Source organism: Vombatus ursinus, unplaced genomic scaffold (genome assembly GCF_900497805.2).
Source record: "Vombatus ursinus unplaced genomic scaffold, bare-nosed wombat genome assembly UNPS02014813.1, whole genome shotgun sequence".
NCBI lineage: Eukaryota > Metazoa > Chordata > Mammalia > Diprotodontia > Vombatidae > Vombatus > Vombatus ursinus.
The window spans coordinates 23,951,939-23,968,125 of NW_020954591.1; the positions used below are offsets into that span (position 1 = coordinate 23,951,939).

The 16,187-nt window shown below is 47.2% G+C and overlaps 1 protein-coding gene across 1 annotated transcript in view; it reads left to right on the forward strand.

Moving 5' to 3' along the window:
* The window catches only part of IGSF9B (immunoglobulin superfamily member 9B), a 66,751-nt gene that overhangs the window by 781 nt on the left and 49,783 nt on the right, over positions 1-16,187 (forward strand). The window contains exon 2 of the mRNA XM_027835174.1: positions 13,346-13,543. Coding sequence (XP_027690975.1) covers positions 13,346-13,543 — 198 coding nt within the window. The remainder of the gene's footprint in view (positions 1-13,345; positions 13,544-16,187) is intronic.

A 16,187-nucleotide genomic window follows, 5' to 3' on the forward strand; every position in this document is an offset into this window, starting at 1 on the left:
ACACACACACACACACACACACACACACACACACACACACACACACAAACTCACACACTCACACACTCACACACTCACACACACTGCAGCCCCGCAGTCAGTACACGGCCCCCTCCCCGCAGTTGGCAGCTTAAGGTCAGATCACCTTGCTGTCTTGGCAAGGTGGACACCGAACAGAGGTGCTTGGGCGCTCTCCATCAGGACTCCAGAAGGATCCGGCTTCCATCCTGTGCCCTGAGTGCCCTCGATAGCCTCCTCGATGGCCGTGGGGTGTTTGCCATCCTTGCCAGCACCTTTCCCCAAGCCGGGCACAAACTTCCCAGGGAAGTACTGAGCAGTGGAGGGAGACTTCCCCCAGGTCCAAAGCAGAGCGGAAAGGGGGAATTCCCTGCGGCTCCTCAAATCGGAACCTCAGAGGGATCCCCTCTTTTTATTTATTTCTCCCCAAACTGGGGATGAGGTGGGAGAAACACGAAGGAGGGAAGCCCAGTAAAAGCGGGACCGGGGGTTGCGTGTGCTAGCGTTGGCTTGGGAGATGGAAGCCTGGGGAAAGGGATCTATCTGCTCGGCTCGGTGTGACACCCCTGACTTGTAAGGAGTCCTTGTAAGGAAGTCAGAGAAGAGGAGGCCGGTTGGGTGCCAGGGCACTGAGCTCATGGTCCCTCGCGCTCAGCCGAAGATCTGGCTGCGGGGCAAGTGCATAAAGGCTAGTGGAAACCGCTGCCAGAAGAGAACGATCGGGCGGGGCTGGGGATTCGTGGATGGATGTCAACCCTAAAGAGAGACGCCCCTCTAACTGAGTGGGGGAAGGGGTGGGCAGGGCAGGCATTCTCCCCCCCCCATCCCTGCGGTGCAAGGGCAGTGCAGACCAGCAGGAGGCGCCCTTTGCAGAGATCGCACAAAATTGGAGGGGGACCCGGAGTGAGTTGCGCCCCCTCCCCGTCCCGCCTCCCCTCCCCCGCCCTCGGCCTTCTTTAGCGGAGGAGGGGCCCTGGAGGATGATAGGGGAAAAACATAGGAAGGAATTAAATAGTATATTGCTAGAAAAGGGTCTCACAACTCCTCATTTTAGATGGGGAAACTGAGTCACGATGCAAAAGCTTGCAGAGAAGGAAGATGTTAGGTCTGAGTGGGATTTGTGCTTGAACATTCTAGGCTTCCTGGCCTCTTCCCTGCCAGTTTTTCTCCCATTTCCTTGCCCACCTTCAATTACCCTTATCGAATTTAGTCTAGTTTACTACTCTGGGGCGGTTAGTGAAAGGGCAAAAAGAATAGCAGAATGAACCCAATTCACCCTAGGAAAGAGAGGCTGAGAGAGGCCTGAGCAATATTCAGATCTTGGAGGGAGGGTGGGGGGAGAGGTTTTATGAAGGGAAAACTGCTGTTCTACCACTTGGCTAAGGGGAAAGTAGATTTTTCACTGCAGCAAGAGAGAGAATGGTTAGATGTTAAGAACTTCTGAATAGTGAGGGATTGTTTGTCATGGGGCTGGGCTTCCCCAAGAAAGTTATGCATCTTCTTTCTTTAAGATTTGAAGAAATTCCCATCTGTTTTAAATGAATTAATGTTATCATCTTGCCTGGAAGAAGGGGTCTGATTTTGTTGACCTTTGGGGGCACCTTTATAGCATGAGGTGTCTCTGGGTTCCTGGAGTCCCTATTTGCATTTGCCTTCATTTACTACCTTTTTCCATAGACCATATACTTTGGAATTCAGTGTATATTAATAAAAAAATTTGGAGAAATTTTGGTGTCACTGTCAAGTGTTGGAAAAGTGCTAAGAACCTCTTCTTAGGTTACAGTAGGCTGGGGAACTTCTTTTGAGACTCTGCTTCCCAGGTATCCATGGGGCATTAGCTTGGGCACTACCTGCTTAAATTCCATTGGAGGGGCTGAAGAGTCAGAGCCTTGTCAGAGCTCGGAAAGGGTCATGTGAAGGACACATAGAGCTGCCACTTCTCTTGCCCTCTTGGCAGAAAGGAGATGAGAACTGTTCATTGTCTCCTAGCTCCTTAGAGGGAGGGGAGAGGGTTGGATGAGGCTGGGAGAGATCTGCTAGTGTATGAGAATGAGTGAGTCCATGTATGGGAGTATGTCTGTGTATCTATGAGTGTGTCTCTATGTGTATGTCTAGGTCTGAGTGTGTCTCTTATGTGTGAATGTACTTATAGAATGTTCTCTATTTCATGACTCCCCAAAGGCAGAGATGACTTTTCCAGAATTCTCTGCAAGCTGACATGAGGGATCAAGATCAGATGTGGGATTAAGGTGACTAATACTAGGGATGCTCTAGTTATTAAACTTCAGCAGAAAGGTAGAGGAGGACATGGTCTTAAGGGAGGCAAAGGTTGGTCCCACCCAAAAAGCAACTTGGAATTTGCAGAGGTGAAAGTGTACCTATGGATAGAATTTCACCTTTGGAATTTTGTAGGTAGGAGTTGAAGAGATAACCTCAGTAGGCCTATAGGCTTTAGAGCTGGAAGGGATCTTAAAGAACATTTTGGCCAACTTCCCCATTTTATAGATGGCAAAACTAAGACCAAGAAAGGTTCAGTGACTTGACTGTGATCCCACAGGTTAATTGAACCAGGTCTTTTGACTCCAAATTCATGCTCTTTCCTCTGTGCTATTCAGCCTCTTGTCTCTGTAGTCTTGGAAAATCTACTTAGAGGCCTGAAATCCTGGGGATATGGCCAATTTGCCTTGAAGAGGTTAGATCCAGTCAATGTCAGTCAATAAGCATTTATTAAGCTCTTACTGTGTGCCAGGCACTGTGCTAAGCACTATCAAGGACATGTATCATGGTTGTTGATGATCAGAATATCAGAATTAGGACCTTGGAGGTCCGTAAGTACAACTGCCTACACAAATTGTGAGTCTTTACTACAATATTTCAATTCATCCAGCCCCTGGTATATCAGCAGCAACAAGGAACTCCCTACCTCATGAGGTATTCTTGGATAGCTTGAATTTTTGAGGTCTATTCTTGCTTGTTTTCTGCCTATATGTATTTCCCTACAATTTCTACCTATTGGCCCTAGTTGTCCCCTTGAGCTGTGAAGAATTATTTTATCTTTCTTCCACATAACTGAGGGAAATCATAAATGCTTTTTTTTTAAACATTCACTTTTAAAAATTTTGAGTTCCAAATTCTCTCTCCTCCAGGCCCTTCCCCACCTATGAGTAGGCAGGCATTATGATACCCATTATACATGTGAAGTCATGCAAAACATATTTCAGAAATGTTAACGGGAGGAAGAGGCAGTCTCTCATATAAAGAACTACCCTTACCCAGAAATCATGACCTATGACTCTTAGTCAGGGTGGATCCATTAGATTGTGAGCTCCTTGAGGGCAGGGACTGTCTTTTGCCTGGCACATAGTAGGTGCTTCTTAACTGTATATTGACCATAGCTGCCACTGAAAGAAATGATGTCTAGGAACACAGTGAGACACCAAGGACTGGATGAAGCTGTGAGCTGGTGTCCTAGCTCTTATGGGCACTGTTAGGAGCAAGGGGGTTGGGCTAGGGCTTCAGACAGACCTCTTACCTCACCTCCTTGAATAGGGGATTGTGAAGGGCAATGTCCTGAGGGTGTTGGTCAGCTGTTCTGCAGTGAAGTAGCCATCTACAACCTAGATTCTATGAGTCTAAACCAGTTTGTGGTTATAGAAGGGTACCTTAAAGAAATGTAGGTCAATAGGTAGATGTTCTCTTTCCTGGCTTGTGGACCTGGAAGCCTTAATACTTTCTCTCCTCACTCCTCCTACTTTGCCCCTGCCTAGGTTCTTTGGTTATGATCACTGCAGTTCCCTAGCTCTCCATGCCTCCCAGGCCCTCATTCTTCCCATCTCCTTGCTTTCACTCAAGTATACTCCTATCTGATTTATATCAGACAGTTCTGCTCCTCGTAGAATAAAGAAGGATATTTCTTTCCCCCCCTGCCTCTTCTTTGGGGTGGTTAGAAGGGCCTGGAAGGCTGCAAGACCCCTGTAATGACCCTGAGCATACTTTCGTGGCAGGACTTGGTTTGGGAAATGGCCAACGTGGGCATGTGCTGCATGAAGGTGTGTCTGGCCACTAGCTTGTGCCCTGAAAGATGCTGGGGAGAGGGAAGATTTGAAAGGGGTTGTCCAGGGGGCACTAGGAGGCATCACCTTTCAGCTGCCAGCATGTTGTATAACATATGGCTAGTTTGGGGAATCACTGGGTCCTAGGCCCTAGATGGTTTCATGTTTACAACTCTGAGACAGCAACACTGGATCCAGTCAGCCAAGGTGCTATAGCTGTCCAGGCAGGGTCATTCTGAGACTTAGCATCCTCTTGAGTTTCCATCCCTCCCCATCCCTTCTCTTTCAGTACTTTTCCTATTCCTTCCTGTTTTGCTTAGGCTTATTTTCCCCCCTGGCTTCCATGCTTGCTCTTTCCTGGCTCCTCGAGCCGTCCCTTCCTGTTCCCTCCCAATGCCCACTGTTTCCCTATATGAGTTTTCCTAGTGCCATCATGCTGCACGCTTGCTTCCCTTTTTCCTGTGCTTGCCCTCTTCATGCCTACTTTCTCTCTGTGTTGACTACATCTGCATTCCCTGCTCCTAATCATAGCTATTCTCCTTTGCCTGGTGAGATGCATAGGAATGGGAAGCTGTGCCATGAAATTCATCATATTGTTCCCTTCTTTCTCTTCTATCTTCCTCTCCCCCTTCCCATTTGCCTCAGGCTCTTCCATATTCCTACCCTGCTCCAAGAGATATTATCATCATTCCTCCCCCTCCCTGGCCTTCCAACCCTCCTCCCCTCAAATCCATGGCTACCACAATGTCTGCACAAGGCCTGGGTGATGGTTGAATAAAGCTCATTCTCCGTGTGCTTCTGAGAGTAGTCTGGGCAGCTCATTAGGGCTACTGGATTTGATTAGTGAAAAGATCTCTAATTGGTGAGAATGCCCAATTGTGTGTGTGTGTGTGTGTGTGTGTGTGTGTGTGTGTGTGTGTGTAGAAGGAGGAGGAGGAAGAAGAAGAGAAGGAGGGGTTAGATGGAGGTAGTGGTAGGCAGAGAAATAGGGTGAGGGGAGAGGAGAAAATATCTGATTAGCCTCAGTTGGAGAGGATGATCTGAAGGTTGGTTTTAGTGTCCCCCTAAATGCACTCTTTTGGCACTTGGCCTACGCTCTGTAGAGAGAGCAGCCATGGTTTCAGACAGTTTGGGAGAGGGTGTACTCTGGGGGATGGGGATGGTTGGTAGTGTGGCCAATGACTTGAATGAAAGGGTCTAGGGAGTCCACTTTGTGGAAGGGCAGTAAGGGTGGTCTGGGGGCTGCCAGGGAAGAAGCTCAGAGGGGAGACTTTGGAAAAACCTTTTTCCTTCTCCACAGGAACCCAAGGGGAGAGGGTAGATCTTTGGTGTGGGTGATGGCAGGGGGTGGAGGGAAGGGAGAAAGGGAGGGTGGAGGGAAGGGAGGGGAGAAAACTGCTCATGCTCTGGTCTTCTCCAGGGCACTGCCCATGGGCACAGACCCTGCCTGCTAGAGGCAACTGACCTATTTTTTTCTTTATGAATCTTCTGCTCTTTTGCTTTTTCGCATGAACAAGCAGGAGACTGATAGATGGGGTGGGGGCCAGGGGCCTCCATGAGGAACTCAGGGGAGGAATTCTATGAGGGATAGTGATGGGAGGGAGACACTTGTCAGCCTTGAGAGGAGTGGGTCATGGGAAAAAATCCACTCTGTGATAATCTTCTCTCATCCTTTCCCCCTCCTCCCAACTCCCTTATTGGTCTCTCCTGGGATGAGAAATATTATATATACATGAGACCATGTTGCATACAAGTTGCAACCCAGCCTCCCCTTCACGTGCTGTACAAGGTGAGTGATTGTCCTCATTTTCTAGCTTCAAAGTAGAGAAAGAGCCAGAGTTTTATAGGTGAGTAAATACTGTATTTGTATTTCACATGTCCCTAGGGACATGCCATCCATAAGGTCTGCCTCCCTTCTACCAACCTGAGCATTGACAAGAAGGGGCCATGACTATAGTGCTTTTCCAGGTCTCAGAAGGCACCGCTGTCCCTTTTGTCTTAAATCTGGGCCTAGGGATCAGTGTACCCACACTTCTGTGTGTGTGTATGTGTGACCATGTGGGGGTTCCTGAACCTGAGTGCACTTTGGGGAGGAGAAGAATTCTTGGATGTGGGCAGGCGTGGTTTTGCTTTTCTGCTGAGAAGCCATTAACAAAGATCGGAGATTGAATTACTGACTTCCTTCCTGTCAGCGGGTCTTTGGGGAAAGGGCTCCTGGAGATATAATCTAGTAGAGAGCAAATTAAAGTTGCTAATATATCCCTGCCTCATGGGCTGCAGTGGGGAACCAGGAGTTGGCTGAGGGTAGAGGTACACCCATTGGCAGAGGAAGGGAGCTTTCTGACTCTCAGCTCTTTGAGTCCCCGGCTGCTGTGTTGGCTGGAAAGTTTCCCTCTACCTGGGGAAACCTGGTGGAGTTTGGCTGACATAGCCCCAGTGTGAAAGGTTGGAGATGCTGGAGGTCAGGGTAAGAACCAGGAGGGTGAAGGAACACAGAGGAAAGGCCCAGGAGGGGTGCCTTACAGCAACATTTTCCCTGAAGATCTTTTGGAGAAGGAGAGACCATTTGCCTTTGATGTTGTACAGATAAGGGGGAGGTTCAGCTTGGAGAGAAACAAAAGATTGTGGGCAGCACGTCTGTCTCATTACATGAGGACACAGGTTCTTCTCCCTTCCTTCTGTGGCCCCTTTTAGGGTCATATTAACTTTGGTGAGGGGTGGTATTGCTCCTCTCTAGACCTTTGGTTCTTGAAGTGCCTCCCATGATGCTGACTAAATTGTGACGACGACGACGACGACTACGAGGGGTAGGCAGAGTCAGCAAGAGATATATTTAGGGCTGAAAGATGGAGGTGGTAGTGGTGGTGGCTTGTCCCTTGTATTACCAGGTGTGAGTGCAAATGGGGAATGGATGGTACTGACGAGGACCACTGCTGGTGAATGTCTCACCCATGCTAGTGCAACATTTTTCTTAAAGTAAACCAGACTGCCTTCTAGGATGCTAGGTAATAGGGCAGAGTGCCTAAGGATTTAGGCCACCATTGCTCCCTCTTCTGCTTGAAAAGCACAGAGTGAAGGCCAATGAGCATGTTTTACTGTGGAAGTCCCATTTTCTACTCCTTTTGTTGGTTGCAGGGATTTGGTCATGAACTAGAGAGGTCTTGCCAGTGAGACTGGGAAACAGCGACCTAAAATGTAGACTCATCTAAGGAAGGATCATATTGTCATAGATTTAGAGCTGGAAGGGACCTTAGAGGTCATTTGGTCCAATCCCCTCACTTGATAGATTTAGAAACAAGCCTAGTGCTTGCCCAAGAGTTGTGGAAGTGAGAAGCGACACATCAAGCCCTATCACCTTTGTGACCTTGGGCAGATTACTTAAGCCTCTAGGCCATAGTTTTCTTATCTGTAAAATGATGTGGTTAGACTTGATGACTTCCAAGGTTACCTCTAGCTCTAGAGTTTTTATTTTGTAACTCCAGATCCACTTCCCATCTCACTACCCCTGGGGTATATGAGGTTGTGTGGGCCCCTTCTTTCTTCTATTTCCCAATTTGTAATAAATGATTTTGCCTTTGGTTGGCTAGTCTACAATTCAAGATCATGAGATTGTAAGGAAAGAAAGTTCGAGTAACAATAAAAGGCCCCCATCTGTCCTGGCTGTTTTTCCCCATCTATCCTCCTTGATATCTGTGGCATTAGAGGCCAAAGCTGGAGGACCAGGGGACTGGAGAGTCTGTGGCCTCATTATCTGGGATCCTGCCAAACTCTAATTTTGTACTTGCCAGGAAAGCTCCAGGTTGGAGGTGGAGGCTGTGCCAGCCTCTGGTGGGTGTGTGATTATTTTGTGTTGACCAGGGGATGCCAACAAGAGCCTTTGGCCTAGCTGCCTGCTGGTTACCACCTGGCTTTGAGAGTTTAAGATTTGTACCTCATGGGCTACCCAAAAGGTCAGCCAGGTCTCAGAGGGGTAGTATGGCCATTCTAAAACTGTCTGGGCAAATCCTATGATGCTAGCTTACTAAACAAATTGTCCAAGGCCACTATTGCTTCCTTCCCCTCAAAAAAAAGAGAAAGAAGTAAATATAAGTTGCAGTGTTCTTCACCACCACTCTCAACCCCTAAACTTATGAGTTAGTTATTCAGTAGGGAGGTATGTGAGGGCCCACCAAATTTCCTGACCTCTTTTCCTAGGTTCCTGTGATGGAGGGGACAGTGGTCAGTTTTCTTCTTACACATAAGAGATCTTTCCTCTACTTTACTGACCATTTCCCATTTCCCTATCAGGCCTATCCAAGAGTCATCCTCTTTCCTAATTAGCTTTGGCCTCACGATTCCTCATTAAACTGGTCTACTAATTCAGCCTCACCTTTCTCCATTAGACTGTAAGGTCCTTGAGGGTAAAGATCATTTTTTCCTAAATTGTATTTCTACAACCTACCACAGCATCTTGTATACAGTAGGCATTTAATAAATGTTTGTTGAATTGAGTCGAATTCTTCCTTTTTCATTCTTGACTTGGGCAGTTGTGTGTGATCCTCTAAAGGTTTTGGTTTCTGTGTTTCCGTTACTGACTTTTCTTTCTTTCGCATTGTCACTGTCTCTTAATGGATTCATTCATTCATTCATTCATTCATTCATTCATTCACTCATCAAACATTTACTCAGTGCCTACTATGACTACTATGGTAAGGATCAAGGAAGATCCAGTCTCTTTTTGTGCTGTATGCTTTTACTGGGTCTCTGTCCTCATCCCTTCTAAATTCTTTCTTTCCTGGCCCATTCTTCCATGACTTTCTTATTTTTATATCCTCTTTTTAGGCTTCCTAGACAATCTAGAGAATGTGGGGAACAAGTGCCCTCAGGTCTTACCTCATTGTGTTTAACTGAGCTGAGGAGAGGAAAGGGAGGCAGGATATCTAAACCTGAAGCTATCCCTCAATCATTTGAGGAGCAGGAAGAGATATAGGTAAACAGAGAGATACATTTGGGGTTGAAATTTGCTGAAATAAAATTGTTTTAGAATGGGTTCCAAAGGAGAAGTATAGGCTCCAAGACAGTGGGAGCTGTGGGCAGAGAGAGAGAAAAGACTGTTTCCTCTGTGTGTGTGTGTGTGTGTGTGTGTGTGTGTGTGTGTATTTAGTGCTATACAGGAAAAAAGATAGATAAATATTTCAGGATACAAGAGGGATTGGAGTGTGAAGGCAGTTCCCCACTGGGACAGGGGCTCTGGATCTCCTACCTAATTTCTAGGCAATTTCATCTCTGTTTTGTTCATTAGCTTTGATCATATACTCTTTCCTCCTCTTCCTCCCTCCCCCAACACACATATGTCCTAATCCCCTCTAAGAGAGAACAAATTGTATGGAAAAAGCACTAAGTGACTTGTAATCAGAAATCATGAGTTGGAGTCTTGGACTCTGCCACTAACTAGCTGTGTGACCTTGGGTAAGCCAATTAGCCACTCTGGGAGTGGGATGGTCATTAAAGTTCCTTTCAGTTTTGACTCTGATTCTATCAAGTGGGAACACCAGTGTTATGAGAACTCATGTCATGGGAAGCATCTCGGGAAAGGAAAAATGGACCAGGAAGTGTGGTGGTGCCTCTCCCCAAACCGTATGTAGTAGAGAGAAACACTTGGGGATTACCCCAAATACCATCAGTGCTATAAGCTTTGGATACCAGCTATCATATCCAGTTGGATGTTCAGGATTTTGAGTTGGATTGTTCTTTCTAGAGGACAAAGAAAAGGTGGTGCTAGAAAGGGAGATTTGAGTGATAACAGAATTTGAACCCAACTTGGTTTTTTCCTTTCCTGATATCTATGGCATTAAAAGCCCAAAGCTGAACCATGGGAGGTTCTTTGGCTCCATTCTCAGGGCTCTCCCTCCTAATTTTCCATTTGGTAGATGACCTCTGGGTTGTGAGTGGGTCAGAGGTGGGAGCAGTGCCAGCCTGGTGGCTGAGTGACTCTTTTCCTATATGCCAGCAATGCCCAGGGTCAGTTGCTAGAATAAGGAGGATAGTAAAGAAAGAGGTCAGGGAGTGGCTCACTGCTTTCTGGGGGCTGGCTAGGAGGCAGCTGGAAGCCCAGAAGCTTTCTCCAGCCAGAGGAGGTGTGAAACCAACAGCTTCATTGGTGATGCAGTGAAAATCAGGCAAAGAGAGGTGCAAATGAGCAGCCAGACTGTGAGAACAGCCAAGCCAGGAGTGGGCCTCCAAGCCAAGATACCCCTTTCCCCAATCTGTCTCCTGAATGTTTCCTACCCAAAGTCCTACATTTCTGAGTAGGGCTTCACAAAAAAGACTTCAGCATAGAAGGCTAACCATCGGTCCATCATTGTTAAATTGTTTTCTGGGGCCCTTTCTCTGTCTCAGCATAGGGCAAGAGGCTCCATCCATCTAAAGGATATCCTCCATTCTGAACAAACTACAACATACCCAGCCCCCCCCCCCCCTTGGACTGGCTCTCTCTCCTTAGTCTGCTTTCTCATTGTGATTTCCTTGCAGATCCACACTCCAGAGATACACACAAACACCTCCGTCTGCATGCATCCACTCTCACTGAGGTTCTACAAATACCCATGCCTCATGTGTCTTTGAGATGCTTGCTATCCCTTTATTGGACTCCCTTCCCCAATTTCTCACCTTGGGAATCAGGGGTTTGAGGGAGGGAAGAAGGAGATTTTCCAGCCTTCCCCGAAATGCCTAGCCTTGCCTAAATTCTCTGACTGGGGAGGAGGGAGTCACTGCAGCTGCACACCTCCCCATTCCTTCATAGAGGGGCTAGAGGTGCAACATAGATTGGGATTGGGGGAGGGGGCTGGAGAACCTGCTGGGGCCACTAGCAGGTGAGTGCAGCTCTCTGCTCTGCTCCAAAAATATCCAGTGATCTTAGCTCCTTCTCTAGAAAACAGTGATGTCACCTGCAGCCAATCAGCTTCTAGAAGGGTTTGCCTCCTCCTCCTTCAGCAAGTTGCAGAGAGTCAGGATGCTGCTCTCCTCCTGGGCTCCCTTCTCAGCACCAGGCCCCACAACTGCAGTGGGAGTAGGATGGGAGGGGGGAGCAGAGGGAGGCAGTACCCATATAGCAATGGGTCAAGCAGCTAATATTTTGGGGCTGCTAGCCTAGTACAGCGAGAAACCCCATACTTCTTCCACTTCTTCCCTCATAAGAGTTGGGGGTGGGTGGGTGATAATCTTGGGGTGCTAAGGCAATGTTGACATGGTAAGGTTGAAGCTTGTGGAGATGTGGGCAATTTGGACTAGTGATGGAGAGTTAGTAGAATTGGGGAGGGGCTTCTTCATTTCTCCTCTCTTATAAGGACCTCCACTGAACAAGGTGACCTTGTGACCTTGCTAGAAGGAAGTTTAAAATGAGAGTAGAGGGATTTTTTTTAGGGGGCAGTGGGGATGGAGGTGTTAAAAAGATTTTAGCCTTGCTTGAGGGATTTGGGAGAGTATGATGGAGTAGCAGGAATCTGTGGTAGTTCGGTTGTGCATGGGTTAATTGAATTCTTTTGCTTTTTCTATCTTGGTGAGGGGGTTACATAGAGTATTTGTCCCCTAGCTCTTTGAAAAAGGGCTGCCCCACTCTATAACCAGTCATAGTTAGGGGTCTAAGAATCCAGATGATTGCTTAATTTCTCTTCAGCATTGAAATAATTATTTCTACCAGTAGAACAACAAGGTATAGTGAGGTTAGCCCCACAAGTCTATCTCCCCTTTCCATTTCTCTGCTGTCCCAGTGGTAGTGCCCAGTAATCACCAATGGTCAAGGATAGATTAGGGCAGGGATTCTTAGATTACGAACTTGAATGGGAAATTAAAAAAATTAAATGTAATTAGTTTCCTCTGTATATTGTATGCATCTGAAAACATCTGAAATGGGTTCATAGATTTCACCAGAATGCCAAAGGACTCCATGACACAAAAAGGTTAAGAACCTCTGGATTAGAAACTGGATGATCAGATGAGAATGAGGTCCCTCCCGTCAACCAGCCCTCCCCATTCTGCGGCAGCCAGAGGGGAATGGAGGGAGTGGGGGTGGGGAGGGGATAGATTGGCCAATTAGCTTATTTCACCAGTGGTGCCCTAAACCGCCTCTGCCTTGTCAGGGATTCCCCTAGTGCTTCCCAGAGTCTCCCCTCCCCCCATTTTTTTTTGGTGCTAGCATCTGTCAGTGCCCAGATGAGGGTGGGAGGGTGGTTGTGTCTGCAGTTTTGGTTCTAAACTCTGATTGTGGAGCCTTAGATGGAAATGTGTGTGTATAATAGCTAGCTACAGCTGGCAAAGGGGCTCCACAGAGAGGGGGCGGGAGTCCTTTTGTGTGTGTGTGTGTGTGTGTGTGTGTGTGTGTGTGTGTGTGCGTGTGTGTGTTTTGTGGAGAGTAGGGCAGACAGGGCAGAGAGGTGCTTATAACCCCAATGCACTTTATCCTGAGAGGGAAATTCTGGCTTTTAGTGAGCTACTCTTTCTTTAGCTCCCTCATCTCTCCCTCCCCTTCCTCCCAAGGCTGGGATGTTTTAGGGTTTCCACAGGCAGAGGGAAGACGTAGCCATCAGGATTAATAGATCTGGGGGATGGGAGCTATTTTCTTATGTCCAGGGTATCATCTCCTAGGGAGGAAATCCTTTGCAAAAGGTGGTGCTCTATTGTGGAGTAGGGTATTCCTGTGTTCTAGTCTTCTGGGGAAGGAATGTTATTCTGGTGAATGGAGATCAAGTTGGGGACAGTGGTCTATCCTTTCTTGGAAGATAGGACATTTCTGAGGAGTGGGAGTTAACCCTTTGGTACTGGGGAGACTGTTTCTGAGGTAAGTGGCCTTGAATGAGGATATGTTAGGGAGGTGAGAGGATCTGTCAGTCAGTCAGCATTGATTAAAACTGACTATGTGCCAAGCACTGTGCTAAGTAGGTGCTGGAGATGCAAAGAAAGGCAAAAACAGCCCCTGTCCTCCAGGAGTTTACATTCTAATAAGGAAAACAACATGTAAATAACTAGGTACATACAATATATATATACATACTAGATCAAGTTAATCTGAGAGGGAAAGGCATTAGCTTCTGGGGGACAAGAAAAGATTTGTAGAAGTTGGAATTTGAGCTAAGTTATGAAGGAAACCAAGGGAATCCAGAGATGGGACTGAGGGAACAGAGCACTCTGAGCATGAGGGATGGTCAGTACAGACAAGTGAAGAGATGGGAGCCTGTCTCTGGGGGTGGAGATCTCTTTCCTACCCTCATCACCTATTTAAACTATTTTGTGGCTACTAGGTGCCCACGGCCTTCGGGAGGAGCCTGAGTTTGTGACTGCAAGGGCTGGCGAGAGCGTTATTCTGAGATGCGATGTGATCCACCCTGTGACGGGACAACCTCCCCCCTACGTGGTCGAATGGTTCAAGTTTGGGGTTCCCATCCCCATATTCATCAAGTTTGGCTACTATCCCCCTCACGTGGACCCTGAGTATGCAGGTAAGGTAGAGGTGGTGGTGGTGGTGAGGTATTATCCTTGTTCATGGAAAGTACCAAGGATACCTTGGTTCAAATCCCAAAGTTACCACCAACTTGCTGAGGAACCTTCCTGTGAATCCCAGCTAAAATCCCATCTTCCACAGGAATCCTTTCCCAACCCCTCTTAATTCTGCCGCTTTTTCTCCATTATTTCCTATTTATCTGATATGTAGCTTGTTTGTACGTATTTGTTTGTTGTCTCTCTTATTAGATTGTGAGCTCATTGGGGGCAGAAACTGTCTTTTGCCTCTTTTTGTATGCCTGGTGCTTAGCAAAGTGCCTGGCAAATCAGTGGTTTGTTAATTGATTAAAGTCACTTGGCCTCAGTTTCCCAAATGGATATAAAAACTCTGGTGCTTACCTCAAAGGGTCATTGTGAGAGAGGCACTTAATGGATTTGAAGGTGGCATATACATGTTAGTGATGATGATGGTGGGAAGGAGGCAGTGCCTTCCAGCAGAACCAGGGCCTCACACAGTGACCTCCTTCTTTGAGCCCCAAGTTCCACCCATCATTCCATTAACCTTCTCTCAAAAGCCTCTGACAGCTTCTTGGCCTCCTCAGTTCTCAGGAGCCAGTCAATAAGCATTTATTAAGTGCTCACTATGTTCTAGGTGCTGTGCCTTCTAAACACTGAGGATACAAAAAGAGGCAAAAAATAGTCCCTGCCCTCAAGAAGCTTAGAATCCAATGCCTGTCTGAAGTTCCTTCTTGTCCTGTGTTTTTCTCTCCATATTGGTTTCTATTTATTCTTGTCCTGCTTTTTGTCTCAGTATATTTTTATGTCTGTCTTTTTCCTCCCTTTTGGCTCTGGTTGGTTTTAATTGAATAGGAGGGAGGGAATGGGAATGGAGGCAGGAGGGGGGTGAGCTACAGATGCTGGGGATATGACATTGTCCTTCTGCCAAGAACAGCCTTTGGATACTGGATGGAGAGATGGTGAAACAATAAGGACTGGAGGTGGGGAGGGAGAGAAAGGGAAAGAAGGGAGATTGAGAGCAAAAGGCAGACGTGACACAGAGGGACAGAGCTGAGGCGGGGCAGTGGAGTAGGAGTCAGTTTCTATCTCGGGAGGAAGTTGAGTCAGAAAGGACCCTTTTGATGGAACTCCTCCGCTTCAGGTCCAGGTGGCTTTACAGCAGCAATAGCAGCTGTAGAATTAGTCCTGTCTAGCCTCACCCACTCCCTCCGCCTGGGTTCAGAAGGTGGAGCCTCGTTTCATTCTGGAGCGTGTGTGTGTGTGTGTGTGTGTGTGTGTGTGTGTGTGTGTGTGTGTGTGCCAGTGAGTCTACTGTTTGTCTACTGTCCTCCTACCTTCAGGTGCTCTGCCCAAAGGAATATAAATTTTGATAGCTGAAACCTCGAAAGATATCTTGGGGTTTATGGGCTAGATTTCTTTTTTCAAGGACCATGCTTTAAACCCAAATCACTCTGGCTCTTATTGATTGGCCAACAGTAGGTCCCAGCCCAAGCCTCATTTGCTCATTGTTTGGGCTCTGATGATTCAGAGTGAGTGTAAATTAAAAATGGTTTCTGTTTTGGCCAGAAACTCTGAGGGTCTCCTCCCCCCCAGATCGATTTTTTCTTTTTTGCACTAGGTAAAAGAGGCCATTCTTTGCCTTATTTCTTACCTAGCCTTAAACACCGAATGGGCATTACCTCAGACAAACTGAGACCTGGGAAAGACCTTAGCTTAAAAAGGCCAAGGTCTCCCACTGCATCTGGGGCCATCTCCAGTTGTTTTGATCTATATCTTGCCAGATGGCTCCGGAGGAGAGAGTGAGGCTGGTGTCTTTGTACAGCCCTGCCTCACTTAAATCCAATTCACTTGCAAGTCATGGCATCACCTTTCTGATGGTATGGTCCTCTTTGATAACAAAGGACAAACAAAACAATCGCCTCTGTCTATACCACCCTGTGTCATCAGAGCTGCTGGCAGAGGCCTGGGCTTCCTCTTGAAGCCTCTCCTGATCCATCTTCCACTCCTATTGGCCCCATTTTCATCTTGCCCTGCAATTATTCCCACCAGCAGTGGCCTCCCTGTCTGTGACTCATTGCCAGCCAGCCACCCGCCTGCCAGGGCTATTTGTGTGTGTGCGTGTGTGTGTGTATGCTCGTGCATTTTGGGGAGTTTGGAGGAAAGGAGGCTAGTGGAATGAGAGAAGAGTTTGCCTGGCTACAGTCTTCTGGATTTTTGATTTCTGCATCCTAAATTCCAAAGCTTTTCCCTGAGTATTCCACTCTTTCCAGTTCTCCCTGACTTTTGTCTCTGTTTATTCTATAGGAACCTCTGTAGAGCAGCAGCCCCTATCCCAGGTGACAGTACCAGCTGGCAAGGAGGCAGGGGTATGGCCAAGAGTCCAGAGGAAGGAAGCAGAATAAGCTATGGGATAGCCCTGGAGTTGAGGGATGGATTTGATGGTGGCAGAAATGTAGACCAGAAACCATGGCGGCTGCTATGTCATTTTAGTGGCCCGGGGCAGGGTGAGACAGATAGACTGCTCCTGTCCAGCTATTATATCCCCACTATCAGGAAAAGAGTCCAAGGTATTAGAGAGAGAAAAGCTTCTGAGAGAAAACTGAACCTCCCAATGGGGCCTCTCCT